Raw genomic sequence first — 15,951 nt, 5'->3', positions numbered from 1 at the left:
ATAACCCAAATCAGTGTAGATTACTTAGTCTGCAGGAAAGGTATAGGAAAGCTAGGAGTCCATAAACTATGGTATATATCTATATCTGAAAATTGATTAATCCTGATGTACTGACGGCTTTTTTCATTTCTTGAGGACCTAAAATGGAAAGTAGACAGTCCAATGTATTTAGTAAGAATTATGTTGAGTTTTTTTTTGAAGTTGTAATTTTTTTGGACACAATTTTTTTGGAAAATTAAGAAATTAAAAAAAATAAAAAAAATTATATATTATATATATATATATATATATATATATATATATATATATATATATATATATATATATATATATACACACACACACACACATACATACATATATATATATTTTTTTTTTTTTTTTACATACTTATACCAGTGCAGTACAGCATCATTATAAAACTGGTGTGGTGGTGATTGGGAACACTGACTGATGACAGTTAAAAACCAAAACATTTATTTTTTTCAATCCATTTTCTTTTTTATTACATCTTTTCTTGTTAACACATTAGGATTGCTTATACCAGTGAATTTCACTATTATAAGCAGCCATTCATTAATGTAGTGTGTATTGTGATTAGCTGTAACTGGCCACAGATAATCACATGGTACATATGGGCTGTGATTGGCTCTGTCTGTACCATGTGATCACTGTGACCAATCACAGCTAATAACACAATTGTCCACAATGAATGGCATGTATGAAAGCCCACCATTGTTTACAATTGTCATGTGATCTGCTGTGACTGATCACAGCGATCGCATGGTACTGGCAGCGGCGTGGTCCAGTGATCTGTCATCAGCTGTGTCTGGCAGACACAGCCGGTTACAGAAAACAGTGCAACTGAGCCTGCGAGGTACGTTCTGGGAGGACGTACACCCGGAAAAACAAATGTCGTTACCGGCCATCATTTGTCTATTGGCTGGGTGGGAACTGGTTACAGTAAACATTTCCTGAGAAACACACGAGGACTGTTATTGTCTATTCCCTATGCTAGTTCTCTGGCTAATACACTGACCAACTGGGTACAATAAGGCATGAGTCACTCACTGATATGGAACAAGTTCACATATCTGTAAAATCAGCATGAATCCTAACGGATATAAATCCAGTCGGGAGCGAGAGAGACCCTTGTAACAGCAATGGTAGTAGTAGTGCAGACCCAGGAATTAAAGCAGAGAGATCTCATGAACAGAACCCCTGAGGGATACAAGAAACCATGTAGCAGTCTAACATCTACCAAAAACTGTTTTGGTTGGACTGACCTTTTAGGAAGTCTGTACTCCTTTTTACAAACTGAATCCAAGCCGGCCAAACTTTTATGGTTAAACATCATGGATCACAAACCATCTTCTCCTGCTTGTACCTGAACCCCAAGCACTCACCTCCTTCTCAAATATGGCCTGGTGTTTCTTGCCAAGCTTATCAGTCTCTGCAGAAAAATTGCTGCGGTGAGCCTCTAGCTCTTTGTCCAGACGCTGTTGGTGCTCATCCAGCTCAGATTTTAGCTTGTTCTCCAGTGCCATCAGCTGTTTCTGGTGCTGCCGCCTCATGCGCTTGTACCCGGACATCTGTTCTCGTAAGGCCGAGTCCTGCTCATGTTCCTGAATCTGACGAGTCACCTGTGGTACAGAACAGAATCCGAGATCAAACCCAAAAGAAACCAAAGAAGCCTGAGGAAGAGAAAAAACGTAGAGTAACCCTCACCAGGGAGGCGGTGCGGATAGTGGCAAAGTGGTCCCTGTTGCGGCAGTAGGCCCTGCGCCGAGCCGCAGAGGTCGACTGCTGTGCCTCCATCTCTGGCTGGTATGGATCATCATAAATGTTGTCGTGAGCCTGAAAAAAAAGGAGCCGGTATGTGAATACAGGAACAGCAAGGAAGCTGGGTGTGTGGGTGTAAACAAGGGAAGGCTAACACTGCAATGAAAAAAAGCTCTTTAAAGTATACCTGTCAGACACAAAGTGAGCTAACCATTTGTTAGGGCTAGCATATTACCCAAAATCTATAGTTAAACCTTTTTAAGGACAGGTTATCTTCATAACCCACAATTCTCCTTTCCCACTGTTACTTGCCTACCATGTGCACCCTGCCACCCTGTTTGCCTGCCAAAGCCCTAAATAGGAAGCCTCGTGTAATAAGCTTACACATTGCTACAGACCTTCCACCCTACCCCATGTGACAGAGCTTAAGCTTGGTGACTTTAGCCGAATGCATCTTGCAAGAAAGAGGAGAATATCACATTAACCCATACCCTAGAAGTACTGGGTATATCCTGTGGTTTATTCCACTTGGTGTAGATGAGTCAGGTGGTCTACGCAGAATGGTCATTGGCATACCAGTCTTTACTAAATCCCCTTTAAACCAATTCTTCACTTCCCTGAACCCCAGAAAGTCAATTCTCTGCTACTTACCGGCAGCCGGTGTATGACAGAGCTGTTGGAGGTTACCGTGTGCTCTCCCTCCTGCATCATGGCCATTTCTCCGCTGTCATCAGAGGCATCTGCCAGGCTGTTCACTGAGCTGCTCTGGCTGCTGGCGCTAATGGACATGCTTGGTACAGACTGGCTGCTCTCCATGCTGGTTATGGTGCCTGTACAATGGAGGAACTGCTCCGACTCCTGGCAAAGCGGAAAAAAGGTGTTAGGTTTTCCTGGTCTTCGGATTCGGACCTACTAATTCAACAATTTGGTTTCCATTTCTATATTGGCCACAAGTTCAGATACATGCTAAAATGCATTAACAATGAACTCCAGGAAACCTTAAGCTCCTCCCCTGCAGTGGGGCTGCGCTCCCAAAGGTTATCTGCTCATTTAGGTCTAGGGGACTTGGTAAAGTACTTTTACTTGCCTGATCCTCAGTGCTGCTAGATCAGTCTCTGCATCCTCTTCTCACCTATGCATCAGAGGTCTAAGATATCAAGAACAAAGCAGGACCCATAGCCTTGCATTGGGCAGGATGACGCTGAGGAACAGTCCACTGATGGAGCATAGGGGTGCAGAGGATCAGGCAAAAATGCTTTTACGTTCCCTAGACTTAAATAAGCAAATAATCCTTGCAGTTTTTGGAGAAGGTTTTTTTTCTCTTTTCTTTTTTTTTTTTAAAGTGGAAGTCCAGGCTTTTCCTAACAATGCTTAAACCTGCTTCCACCCCCATTCTAACTCCTAACTACCCTGTGAAAAGAAGATGCTTGTACTTCCTACTCTGAGGCGGCTCTGGTCCAGTCACATGATTGGCTCCCTGCGGCGGCTTCAGGGGAGAGGAGGGACAGCAAACAACAGATATCCCATAGCAAGCCTTTGGGTGAAATCACTGCACATGCATTTAAGCCACTCTCAGTGATCGCTTCTCTCCCCTGAAACCAGCTGCTGGGGAGATCACGTGACCAGATTGGAGCGCCCTCAGAATAAGCATAGACATCTCACTGGATTAGGAGTTACAATGGGGGGAGGAGCAGGTTTAGGCAAAGTTAGGAAAAGCCTGGACTTCCACTTTAAGAATACATACTTGAATAGATTTTTTTTAAAACCAGAATTTAGTGCCGTGAGCATGAGAGTTAAAGGATAAGTTCACCTTTGGAACAGGTTACATATTCCACCCTTAAATTGGAAACATGTAACATGCTCCAGCATCTGCAGCCTCTCTCCCCTCGCTCCCATGACAGTGGGTAGGGCATCCTCTCCCCAATCCCGCTGTTACAATTTTAACACAGCGTGGACGTGCTGGGCTCTGCCCACACGGCTGCATCTTTCAGTCACAGTTTCCTGTGAATAAATGCCTACAAGTAGCGCCAGTCGTTGCGACTGACAGCTTGTAGCAGTCTGAGATTGCACCCGCGATGCTCTTTCCCTGTGAAAATGTGCATTTATTTTTAAATTGCGTTTTCCACAAAACTGTTTTTGGATCTACATACTTTTCTAAAATTTGTGAATGTTCCTTGGCACAAACGATTCAAAAGGTGAACTTATCCTTTAAAACACAGCACTTTGGGTCTCAGTTCTCTATTGCTACTGACACTCTAACATGTACTACATATGACAAACTCCCTCCTCACCTCCTCTTCTTCAGTGGTCTCCGTGTTGGGTCCATTCTGTGTGTCCTGGAAGAGAATTTTCTTCATTTTCCGGTACTGCAGGTTGTCCAGCTCTCGCACCGCGTCCTTTGTGCGCTGGATTAGCTCCATTATAACGGTCTGCGGCCTCTCCCTCTGCAGGAAACGGTGCTGGAAAACGGACAAGAGCAGTGGTTGCACAAAGCTCACGATAAAAGCTATACTGGGGCAATTTAATAGTTAATTTACACATGAACAATTGTTACTGAACAATTAGACACGCTAAGACAACTTTAGTGTACATCCCTACACACACACACATATATATATATATATATATATATATATATATATATTTATTAGACACACTAAGACGACTGTAGTGTACTTCCACACACACATCAGTTAAACTTATTTCACCTTCAGCAACATATCAGAGCTGGGCCTGTCCTGGGGAATCTTCTGAAGACAGGAATCAACAAAGTTCCGGAAATATTCAGACCTGCACAACAGAGATCCTTAATAAGCAGTCAGTCACGGCATTAAAAAGGGACATTTCATATTAGGAGGATTTCAGCTAAAGAATAAGTGCACATTAAGACCAAGTGAATTACATGCTTACTATGCTCCGAGGATTTCGGGTGCCCATGGGTAATGTTTGCACTGCCTATATACTATTGGATGTCCTGCTTTCAATATCACATCACAGGAATTATGAAATTACCTCAACTTTTCTACCCTTCTGTGTGGAGTAAGGCAGGCCATAGACGAGTCGATAACCGAACATTCTGTCGATCAAAAAAAAGAAAATGGAGCGATTGTGCCATCATTTGTTTTGTTTTTCTAAAGAAATTCCAGCATGCTGGATTAGGCACTTTCGATTGCGGCACCAAAATCACGTGTCGCAGCTGGCACCCGAATGATGCGAAAAACAAACCACCAAGAATTTTCATTTGGTTTTCGACTCATCTATGGCCTGCCTAGCTGTGAACTGATTTTATATGCAATAATGTCTGTACTCTTTGAACTACTTTAGAAAAATACTCAATAAAAATATTGGAAGGAAAGTGAATTACAGCTCTATAATCCTCCTTGGCACTGGAGATGATCACAGTCTCCCATAGAAGTCTGAGGGGCTGTAATGCGCAAGCAGTTCAGTGAGACGTGCAGAGATGGATGTAAAAAGGGCAGGCTGCTGCTGTCAGACTGAAGTGCGCATCCATGGAGGTGGGTGGGTTGCAAAGGGTCAATTGGAATAAAAGATCTGCTAAGGCAGTCTTCAAGCGTTTCACAGGTTTCCGTTCAGTGGAAGTTATAACCTCTAACATAGGCATCACCAGAATAGCTCTCTCGAGTCGGGTGTATGAACTGAACAAACAGTTGGGCAGATTCTACTCACCAGTGATTGGACTGCAGCACAGGAGACTCGTTCTGAGCGATGTGATATAAGGCACTCATAGCATTCATATTAAAGAGCGGGGGCTTTCTCTCCGCTACAAAACAAAGAATAAAAATGACATCTGTAAGCAACTTCATGCAAAAAAAAAATAAAAAAATACCACAAGAGCAAGAAAGACTTTGGACCAGATGTTTGAACTGGTGTTCTGGAAAGCCATCAGAAAAGACAGTTCTTACATGTATCCCATGATTATGTAGGGGCAGCTTTTTACACAGCAGTCATAGGTGAGGTGCAAGACTTCAACATGATGCAACATCAGCACAGCTGTGAACTGAGCCTCACATTTCAGATGTGCTAAGGAGGGATGTAGAATGCATTCAGGTGGTGTTGTATACATGTATTACAGCAAGTGGTGAAAGTGCAATGTTTAAAGAGGACCTGTACTGTGGAAGCTAAGCCTAAAAATAAATAGCAAAGGACTAGACACCCAAGTTATGTCTGTAGGCTGCTTGCAGGTGAGCTCTTCCCCATTACTCGCCCCTGTGTGTAGACGCCTGTCATCTTGGTAAAGGCAGGACTTTGTTTCCTCGTATCAAAGTTTGTCCTCAGAATGCCCAGCTGTGACATCACCAAACGTCCTGAGACTTAACAGTCAGAGCAGTGCTTTAGACAATCTCACACTGTAGATATACAGTAATGAGGATCAAGACAGAGGAGTGCCTAGGCACAGGAAGTGCACTGCTATTTTTCTTTTCAGGGGGAAGACAGAGAAAAGATGATAGGGTGCCATAAGGTGCATAACCTGTGCAACAACGTGTTCAGCCACAAGGGGATGCGCACAGGTGTTCCGTGCATCCAGTCCTATTCATGTCTACTTGGACGCAGCAGCTGCAGACACAGCCGCTGCTCCCAATTTGACATCCAGGCGGTTGCATGGCCCTAAGAACAGACAGTGTGCATTCAGGGGCCGTGCACATGCATGGATGTCAAATTCGGAGCAGTGGCTGTGCCCATGCAGCAATTGCGTCCCAAAACACATGAAAGGGACAGCATGGACGGGGGGGGGGGGAAGACACCTGTGGATCCCTGTGCAGGTAAACATGACCTTTGCACATCGTACGCATTTACGCGTGTGATTCAAGATCTAAATGCTAAAATATTTTAGTTTAATGTAGAGGAAGTCTTTCTTCTGAAGACCACCATGGGCATAAATAGCCGTATCCACATAAGGAAAGATAGCCCTGTAAGTATACTTTATCAAAGTAAATGATCAAAACCAAATTGTTTCTCAGTTTCTTCCCCACTGAGACTGAAAGTGCCATTATAAAAAGTCAAAGTTTTTTTTTTTTTAAATAGGATGAAGAATCCATCCTTTTATTGGTAACAAAAGGAAAAAATGGCCAACGAGTTCTAGAGGCTCAAAGCAAGGATTCCCATGCAGCGAGCGATCAGAACTAGGGCCAGTGCTGAATGGACCAAAAGGACTGAATTATTAAGTTAACCACTTGAAGCCTTTTTCTGGCACATATTGTTTACATGTAAAAATCAGTATTTTTTCTAGAACCACTAAATATATATTTTTAAAGCAGAGGCCCTAGAAAATAAAATGTTGGGTATTGCAATTTTTTATGTCACACGGTATTTGCGCAGCGGTTTTTCAAACGCAACTTTGGTTTTGAAAAAATGTGATTTTCGACTTATCGTAAAATCCATTTCTCTGATGTTCGTTGACGGACACAGCTCCTGATCTTCTTAACCATTCGGTTATACTGCCCCCTACAGGAGTCGGACACTAGGTAGAAAAAAAGTCTGGCTACGCCTATATGCAGTCCCAGGGGGAATACTCCCTCTCTCTGCTATAGGTACTCAGTTTTGTTAAAAGCAATGGCAGAAGAATTACAACTCCACAGATGGGTGGGTGCGGTGTTCATCAATAAACATCATAGAAATGGATTTTATGGTAAATCAAAAATCCAACACATGTTTGCCTTTGCGAGTGAGCATGGGAGGACGGGGGCACATTAAAAAAAAAAAAATTTTCACGGTTTTACATTTTTTATTCACTTTAGGCCCCAGATCCCTTCTCTGCCCTTAAAAGCATAATTTTGGATCATTTCAAGATCGAGTGATCTGATGCTTTTTTTAAAGCCATTAGGGTTTGTTTACTATCGCAAAACCGGAAGTGAAGAAATGCCCAATCGCTTCTGCTTTCCTATAACAAAGATGATCGGAGCGATGCCGGTCTCCGATCGTTTCTATGGTCAGCCAGCAGAATGGGAGAGCCCAGGAAAGGACAAAAGGCAAATTATGTCACCGGTCATCAACTTGTTAAGAAACTGGATAGAAAACACTTGTTGCTTTAATCCCCTGAAAAAACAATGGCTTATTAATATGGGTTACCAACAACGGAATAAATTCTTCATGTTTGTAAGGGCACACATTCAATTATTATTACAGAGGTTACACTGTTGAAGACCCAAAATCCTGAATGGTCCCTACATGAGCGGCGCTGACTCTGGGGGGGGGGGGGGGGGGGATTTGATCCCTACATTACCTACCAAAAATTGGGAGCAAACTCTTACACACAGGCAACCAGCGCCACTCTGACAATCCAGGATTTGCCAATTTTTCTAAATCCAACTTCCCACCACCTTGGGAGGGGAGTCAAAAGAATAATATAAAAATATACTAAATCATACTCACCTAACTCAATGCTGGTGATCCCAAGAGACCAGACATCCACCTTTCCATCATACTGCCCCTCGTCCATAGCCAGAATCACCTCTGGAGCCATCCTGCAGAAGAATAAAAATAATCATGGTAGAAACATTTTATAAACAAGAGAATTTGTTCCCCTTTACCAACATGCTATACCTTTATTTAGGGTGTAGCATGTAACATGTTAGTAATCACCAGTCCCCCCCCCCATCCCCAGAGCCATTTCCCTTGAGACAGAGGTCAGGAATTATTCTTCCCGCAGCCCCTGTCACATTTCAAAATCGTCATGGCTGTGCAATGCTCTGTATACTCTTGTGCCAAAATAAATACTGCACATTTATTACTAGTAATTTATTACTAGTTTATTATTTATTATTATTACTATTATTTATATTTTTATTTTTTTGCAAAAGGTGAACTTGGCCTTTATTTCCCAGCCCCTCCATTTTTGCCATCAGCTCTCTCTTTCACCAGCAGGCAATGGTAGATCCCCCCAGCTCTCTATACATCTGGCCCTAGAGATCAATATGTAGTACTAGTAGATGTTCCACTTACCAGTATGGTGTTCCCACAAAGGAATTGGCTGGAGCTACTATAGAAGCAGAGCCAAAATCCCCCAGCTTTACGAGACCTGGCTCTGTCAGGAGAATGTTCCCAGCCTTCACATCTCTGTACAGGACAAAAAAGGTGAACAGTGTAAAAAAAAAAACATAACTGTACAGGGTTTAGGGAGGTAAAGACAGAGTAATGACTGACCTATGTATCATATTGTGGTTATGGAGGTAGGCCAGGCCTTGGAGTGCACCGTGGGTAATAGCAGCAATCTCCACTTCCTGGAGGGGTTTCTTGTGCACTGCAGATACATAAAAGGATGTCACAAGAGACACATTTTCGAGGCATATGAAAACTCAAGGTATGGAAGGAGGACGACACAAGAGAAGCGCTCTGGGGTGTAGGAAAACTCAAGGCTAGGAAGGACGACACAAGAGAAGCATTCACAGGGCGTATGACAACCCAAGGCAAAGAAGGAGGAGGACACAAGAGAAGCACTCTCAGGGTGTATGACAACTAAAGGCATTGAAGGAAGAGGACACAAGAGAAGTGCTCTCCGGGTGTATGACAACTCAAGGCATTGAAGGAAGAGGACACAAGAGAAGCACTCTCAGGGTGTATGACAACTCAAGGCATTGAAGGAAGAGGACACAAGAGAAGTGCTCTCCGGGTGTATGACAACTCAAGGCAATGAAGGAAGAGGACACAAGAGAAGCACTCTCTGGGTGTATGACAACTCAAGGCATTGAAGGAAGAGGACACAAGAGAAGTGCTCTCAGGGTGTATGGAAACTCAAGGCATTGAAGGAAGAGGACACAAGAGAAGCACTCTCAGGGTGTATGGCAACTCAAGGCATTGAAGGAAGAGGACACAAGAGAAGCACTCTCAGGGTGTATGGCAACTCAAGGCATTGAAGGAAGAGGACACAAGAGAAGCACTCTCAGGGTGTATGACAACTCAAGGCATTGAAGGAAGAGGACACAAGAGAAGCACTCTCAGGGTGTATGAAAACTAAAGGCATTGAAGGAAGAGGACACAAGAGAAGCACTCTCAGGGTGTATGACAACTCAAGGCATTGAAGGAAGAGGACACAAGAGAAGCACTCTCAGGGTGTATGACAACTCAAGGCATGGGAGGACGACAAGACAAGAGAAGCATTTTTCGGGATGTAAAACAACTCAAGGCATGGAAGGAGGAGGACACAGGAGAAGCGATCTAGAGGTGTATGACAACTAAAGGCATGGAAGGAGGAGGACACAAAACCCAAATTTTTACATTTTAAATAGTAAGATATTGATTATACAGTAATGGACTGAAATGTTACCATGTCCCTATATTATTATAGAAATGATATATAGACAAACTACAACAATGTATTGTGGAAGACTTTAAGACCCGGTTCACACTGCTCCGACTTGTCAGGCGACTTGGTCGCCTGACAAGTAGCGCTCCATGCTGTGCAATGGAACCGTTCTAATCAGAGCGACTCAAGTCGCTCCGACTTAGAAAAAGGTTCCTGCACTACTTTTGGGCAAAGTCGGAGCGACTTGCATCAACTTCTATTATGAAAAGTCGTTTGCAAGCCGCGATGAATTCATGCTGCACGGGCGACTTCAAAGTCGGGGCGACTGAGTCGTCGCGGTGTGAACCGACTCTAAAAAGGTGCCATTTTTTTTTTCCCTACCCTTTTCCCCCCTATTTTGTTTTTTTTTTTTTATTTGGTTTGGTTTTGTTGATATATCTCATTAAAATGATGGATAAGCAAGGAAAGTGATGTATTGATTTGGTAATGACCTGTATGTGCCATTTTGTATAAATAAAATATTTGGAAAAAAAAAAAAAAAAAAAAGGAAAGAGCAGGACAAATATATCAAAGAATTAAGAGTTTTATTATACAGCTTAACCACTTCAGCCCCAGAAGGATTTGCCCCCTTTCTGACCAGGTCCTATTTTGGGATTCGGCACTGCGTTATTTTAACGAACAATTTCGCCGTCTTGTCCCCAAACGAAATTTACATCCTTTTTTTCCCACAAATAGAGCTTTATTTTGGTGGTATTTGATCACCTGTAGGATTTTTAATTTTTGCGCTATAAACAAAAAAAGAGCGACAATTTAGAAAAAAATATATATTTTTTTCACATTCTGCTATATGACATTCGCAAAAAAAAAATTAAAAATCAAACATTTTTTACATTTTAGGCCAATTTGTTTTCTGCTACATATTTTTGGTAAAAAAAAATTGCAATTGATTGGTTTGCGCAAAAGTTATCGCGTTTACCAACTACGGAAACGATTTAGGTCATTTTTATTTTTTTTGTTTTTTTTACTAGTACCATTTACTTAAGGATAGCGATCTGCGATTTTTTGCAGGACTGCGACATTGCACCCCCTAACAGATCGGACCCCTAACTGACATTTTTGACACTTTTGGGGGGACCAGTGACATTACTACAGTAATCAGTGCTATACATATGCACGGTTATTGTAATAATGACACTGGTAGGGAAGGGGTTAACACGGTTGGTGATCAAGGGGTTAAATGTATGCCTCATGCTTACTGACGTGTGTGGGGGAGAGGGGGGGGTTCTGTGACAGAGACAGATCGCAGGTTCAGCTATGCTGAGTCTGCAGATCCCTTCCTGTCTGTCACTGAGAAGATCTGCCTGCTTTGTTTACATAAGCAGGCGGGTCTTCTCACAGTTTCCCCGACGATCGGGGAAGGGAGGCGGCAATCGCCGCCTCGCCTCCTCCGGCCCGACTCCCGTTATGTCTAAACACAGCGGGAATGCGCCGCCGGAATCACTAGGAGTCCAGAGACGTAGGTCTATGTCGCTGGACCCAGGGGAGCCGAATTAGGATTACTGTGAGCAGTCGGCAAGTGGTTAAAGTGATTGTAAACGATCACCTTTTAAAACAACACATTCAGTTTAAAATCGAAATGGAAGGCAAAACATTGGTGTGTAGATATAAAAAAAAAAAAAAAAAAAAACACACATCATAAATACCTTTTTGCTTTTTTTTTTAATAAGTGATCACATTGCCTCTGTTCTCAGCTGCATAAGAACTGGGGGAGGAGAAGATGCAGTACACTAATCTTCCCAGTGAAAAGCTGTGAGGGGGGGGGCAGATATGTCAGGACAAGTCTGATCATTGGAGGAGTGTAGGTGGATTTCCCAGCATAGCTAGAGAACTGACCACTGTGTGCTCTCATGCTTACTGTGGTCAGTTTTTAATAGGAAAGCAGAGGGACTGGCAGCAACACCAGGGATTTCACACAAAAGAAGCAATACATAGAGAACAGGATACGTTTTTATACAAGGACATGGTACAGCAGGCATATATCAGGAATATGATATGTTAGGGTTATATATTCTTTAACATTTCATATAAAATACTATGAAACATTCATGACAGCATTTGTAGATGTTGCATATGCAGGAGGTAAATTGCACAGGGTTAGATCAACAAGAACTGAATAGGGAACACCCCAAAACTTCAGACCTCTTATAGCGCAGGGGTTTTGTTGCTTATGTACACCGATAAGCCAAAACATTAGGACCATTGACAGGTAAGGTGAACAACATTGATTATCTTGCTCCAATGGCACATGAAAGCGGGTGGGATAAATTATGCAGCAAATGAACATGTAGTCCTTATAGTGGATGTTTTGAAAGCAGAAAAAAAAAAATGGGCAAGAGTAAGGATTTAAGCCGCTTTGTATTTGCTGTAACGGCTAGACAACTGAGTCAGAGAATCTCCAAAATTGCAGCTCCTATGAAAGGTTCCCAGTCTGCAGTCATCAGGACCGACCAAAGGTGGTCCAAGGAAGGAAAACCAGTGACCGGGTCATGGGCTCACTAGTGCACATGGGGAGGTAAGACTGGCCCGCGTTGTCCGATCCAATAGAAACGCTACTGTAGCTGAAAGCTGAAAAAGTGAATGCTGGTCCTGATAAAAGGTGTCGGAACAGAACTCCAAGGGTGCTCATGCTGACCCGTTTCCATGACTAAAAGCACACATGAGCATCAGAACTGGACCATGGGGTAAAGGAAGGTGTCTTCCAGGTGTTGGCTTGGTCTCCAAATTCTCCAGATCTCAGATTATTCTGCAGATAAGGGGCATCTGTAGATAAAAACAAACTGTGCAGCTTTGTCTAAAGTTGGATAATGTCCTTGCTATGGAGATGTAGGCCAATAATGTACCTCCTGGAGCCTGGCTAAAAAAAAAAAAAAAACTCCTGGAGATGGCATCCCTTTGTACTGCCTTGTTGCTAGGACGTTACTAAGACACTTCCCTGTTGTTATTGCTCAACACCACCATCACTGGTGGGAGCTCCTAAACCCCTGCACATGTGTGGTTCACTATCTTCTCTGTGGCAGAATCACTGATCTCTGAGCTACTGCAGCATGCGAGGGAGTTTAAATTGGAGAAAATACTTTCTCCTATTATGGTAGGGGTGAACAGTAATAGCTGGAAGCGTGTTAACCTAGTTACATAGTTTGTGAGGTTGAAAAAAAAAGACATCAGTCCATCCAGTTCAACCTATTATGATGCGTGTGTGTGTTTGCTGTTAACCGTACATTGTATACCCTTGTATGTTGTACATTGTATACCCTTGTATGTTGTACATTGTATACCCCTGTATGTTGTACATTGTATACCCCTGTATGTTGTACATTGTATACCCCTGTATGTTGTACATTGTATACCCCTGTATGTTGTACATTGTATACCCCTGTATGTTGTACATTGTATACCCCTGTATGTTGTACATTGTATACCCCTGTATGTTGTACATTGTATACCCCTGTATGTTGTACATTGTATACCCCTGTATGTTGTACATTGTATACCCTTGTATGTTGTACATTGTATACCCCTGTATGTTGTACATTGTATACCCCTGTATGTTGTACATTGTATACCCCTGTATGTTGTACATTGTATACCCCTGTATGTTGTACATTGTATACCCCTATATGTTGTGGTCTCTAAGGTGCCCATCTAATAGTTTTTTGAAACTATCAATGCTCCCTGCTGATACGACTGCTTGTGGAAGAGAATTCCACATCCTTACCGCTCTGACAGTGAAGAACCCCTTACGTATTTTAAGGTTAAACCGTTTTTCCTCTAGTTTTAGTGAGTGGCCATGTGTCTTATTGTATTCCCTTTCTCTTAAAAGTTTGTTCCTTATGCTAGGGTCACCACCAGTACAGTATTTGTACATTGATATCATATCCCCCCTCAATCGTCTCTTCTCCAGAGAATAAGTTCAGTGCTTGTAGTCTTTCCTCATAGCTGATGTCCTCCATTCCCCTAATTATTTTTGTTGCCCTTCTCTGGACCCTCTCCAGTTCCAGCACCTCCTTCCTGAGAACCGGTGCCCAGAACTGGACAGCATACTCCAGATGTGGCCGGACCAGAGTCTTGTAGAGTGGGAGAATAATCTATTTCTGGAGTGAACCCCCCCCCCCCTTTTTTTTTTTTTTTTACAACATCCAAGCAACAAGGGAGGACAGGGGATAGCATCTCTGGGAATTGGGATGTAACTAAATGGCCTACACCTATAGCAAGGGCATTATTTAACTTTGGTCAAAGCTGCACAGTTAGTTTCTACAGGTGCCCCTTAAGGAGGAGCTTCTGTCTCCCCAAAAAAAAATTTAAAAGTCAGCAGCTACAAAAAAAAGTAGCTGCTGACTTTTAATATAAGAGCACTTACCTGCCCCTGGATCTAGCGATGTCCTCACCCGAGCCTATTTTTCGATCGGCTTCAGTTGCAGGCGACGGCAACTTCACTAAAGGACACCTTGCGGCTTTACAGCTTTCTTCCAACTGCGCATGCGCGAGTCACACTGCGTTTTCCGATTGGTCCTGCAGTTCTCTGGGACCTATGACGTGTCCCAGAAGGCTGAGGGGGGAGGAGGGGGGAACAGGTACCTGTATTTTGACAGGTACTTAACCCCGCCCAACTTAAAGTACCAAATGTAAAGGAGGAAGAGCGGAACGTCCCATTTCGGGTGAAAGTCCGCTTTAAATACATTGGCAGTTATTTCTTAAAGGTGAACTAACCCTTTATGCTGATCTACAGGTAGCTAAAGAGCTAAAAAAAACACATTTGCAAACTGTTTTCCTCACCAAAAGTATCTGTGATTCTCTGCAGCCAGTATTCCTACTGAAGAGCAAACAACCAGCCTGATCTAGATAAGAGCAGAAACACCCTGGTGTGGCAACCTTCTGCTCTCTATCTCCCAGTCATCACATGTTCAGTTCACCGCAGCACAGTGTGATTGGCGCCCATTGGTAGCCCGCTCCATGCCAGGCTGAATTATGCTTTGTACGGGATTACAGGAGGCCAATATCAGAATCAACTGAGATACCTAAACCATCTGCATTGAAAGGATGTCTCATTAAAAACAGCCTCAAGAACAGAAAAATACCTATTGACCTGCTAGGAATCCAGTGAGCACATAACTTTCTGTTTGCACTGACAACATAGTGCTTCTGAAATCTAAAGCAGTGTTGTTGTCAGGCCTGGTTGACTACAGACCACCTCCTTATTTCCATAACATAGGATGTGCTTTGTAGTTCAACAGGGGAAAACTCAGGCATGGATGACAACACAGCCTTGCAACACTGTCGGTTCACTATGGGAAGTTAGGAGATAGCTGAATGTCTGTCAGTTTACCAAGTATTTTTCTGTACTCAAAGCTTAAAAAAAAAAAAAAATGAAAAGCATGTTTAGTGTGCATGTATTGCAGGTTTGTATCAGATATGTTTTGCCGAGATTTAGCTTCAAACTCAGATGAAGGTAATCTGAGCTCATGTTCTGTAATTAGCACAGTTACAGCTTTATCAACCTTGCTTGTTCCGCAGGGATGTTTTTTTTTTAACAAGGACAGACAAGGTGATATTCCACAGGATGGGCACATCTTCATTCTTGTTGGTCAGACATCATCCCATTTGGCTACAATAAGCACTATGAGACCATGTTACTGATTGCTGCCATCATAATCATCAAAATGGTGGGAACTTTAAAACCCCTAGGCGGGATATGAAACTCACCCTCCAGGAGATCGGAAGCGGATCCCAGGCAGTACTCCATCACCAGCTGAAAAAGAAAGATATGAAGGGAGAAGATGACCGAGCGAGAACATGAGAGGATAAAGAGGGGGGAGACGAGAGAGAGGGGGGGGGGGGAGACGAGAGAGAGA

General features: G+C 42.9%; 1 protein-coding gene across 2 annotated transcripts in view; it reads right to left on the bottom strand.

Moving 5' to 3' along the window:
• Positions 1–15,851, bottom strand: part of TAOK2 (TAO kinase 2) — a 64,589-nt gene extending 48,738 nt beyond the window's left edge. For both annotated transcript variants that reach the window (XM_082261238.1, XM_082261239.1), the window contains exons 1-10: positions 15,803–15,851; positions 8,944–9,040; positions 8,743–8,856; positions 8,173–8,264; positions 5,470–5,563; positions 4,491–4,572; positions 4,074–4,241; positions 2,434–2,640; positions 1,729–1,857; positions 1,407–1,643 (exon numbers count right to left, since the gene is read on the bottom strand). In XM_082261238.1, coding sequence (XP_082117364.1) covers positions 1,407–1,643; positions 1,729–1,857; positions 2,434–2,640; positions 4,074–4,241; positions 4,491–4,572; positions 5,470–5,563; positions 8,173–8,264; positions 8,743–8,856; positions 8,944–9,040; positions 15,803–15,842 — 1,260 coding nt within the window. In that variant the 5' untranslated portion in view covers positions 15,843–15,851. The remainder of the gene's footprint in view (positions 1–1,406; positions 1,644–1,728; positions 1,858–2,433; positions 2,641–4,073; positions 4,242–4,490; positions 4,573–5,469; positions 5,564–8,172; positions 8,265–8,742; positions 8,857–8,943; positions 9,041–15,802) is intronic.
• Positions 15,852–15,951: the final 100 nt, after the last annotated feature.

Source organism: Pelophylax lessonae (genome assembly GCF_965119305.1).
Source record: "Pelophylax lessonae genome assembly, chromosome: 6".
Lineage (NCBI taxonomy): Eukaryota > Metazoa > Chordata > Amphibia > Anura > Ranidae > Pelophylax > Pelophylax lessonae.
This window is presented reverse-complemented; position numbering and strand designations above follow the sequence as displayed.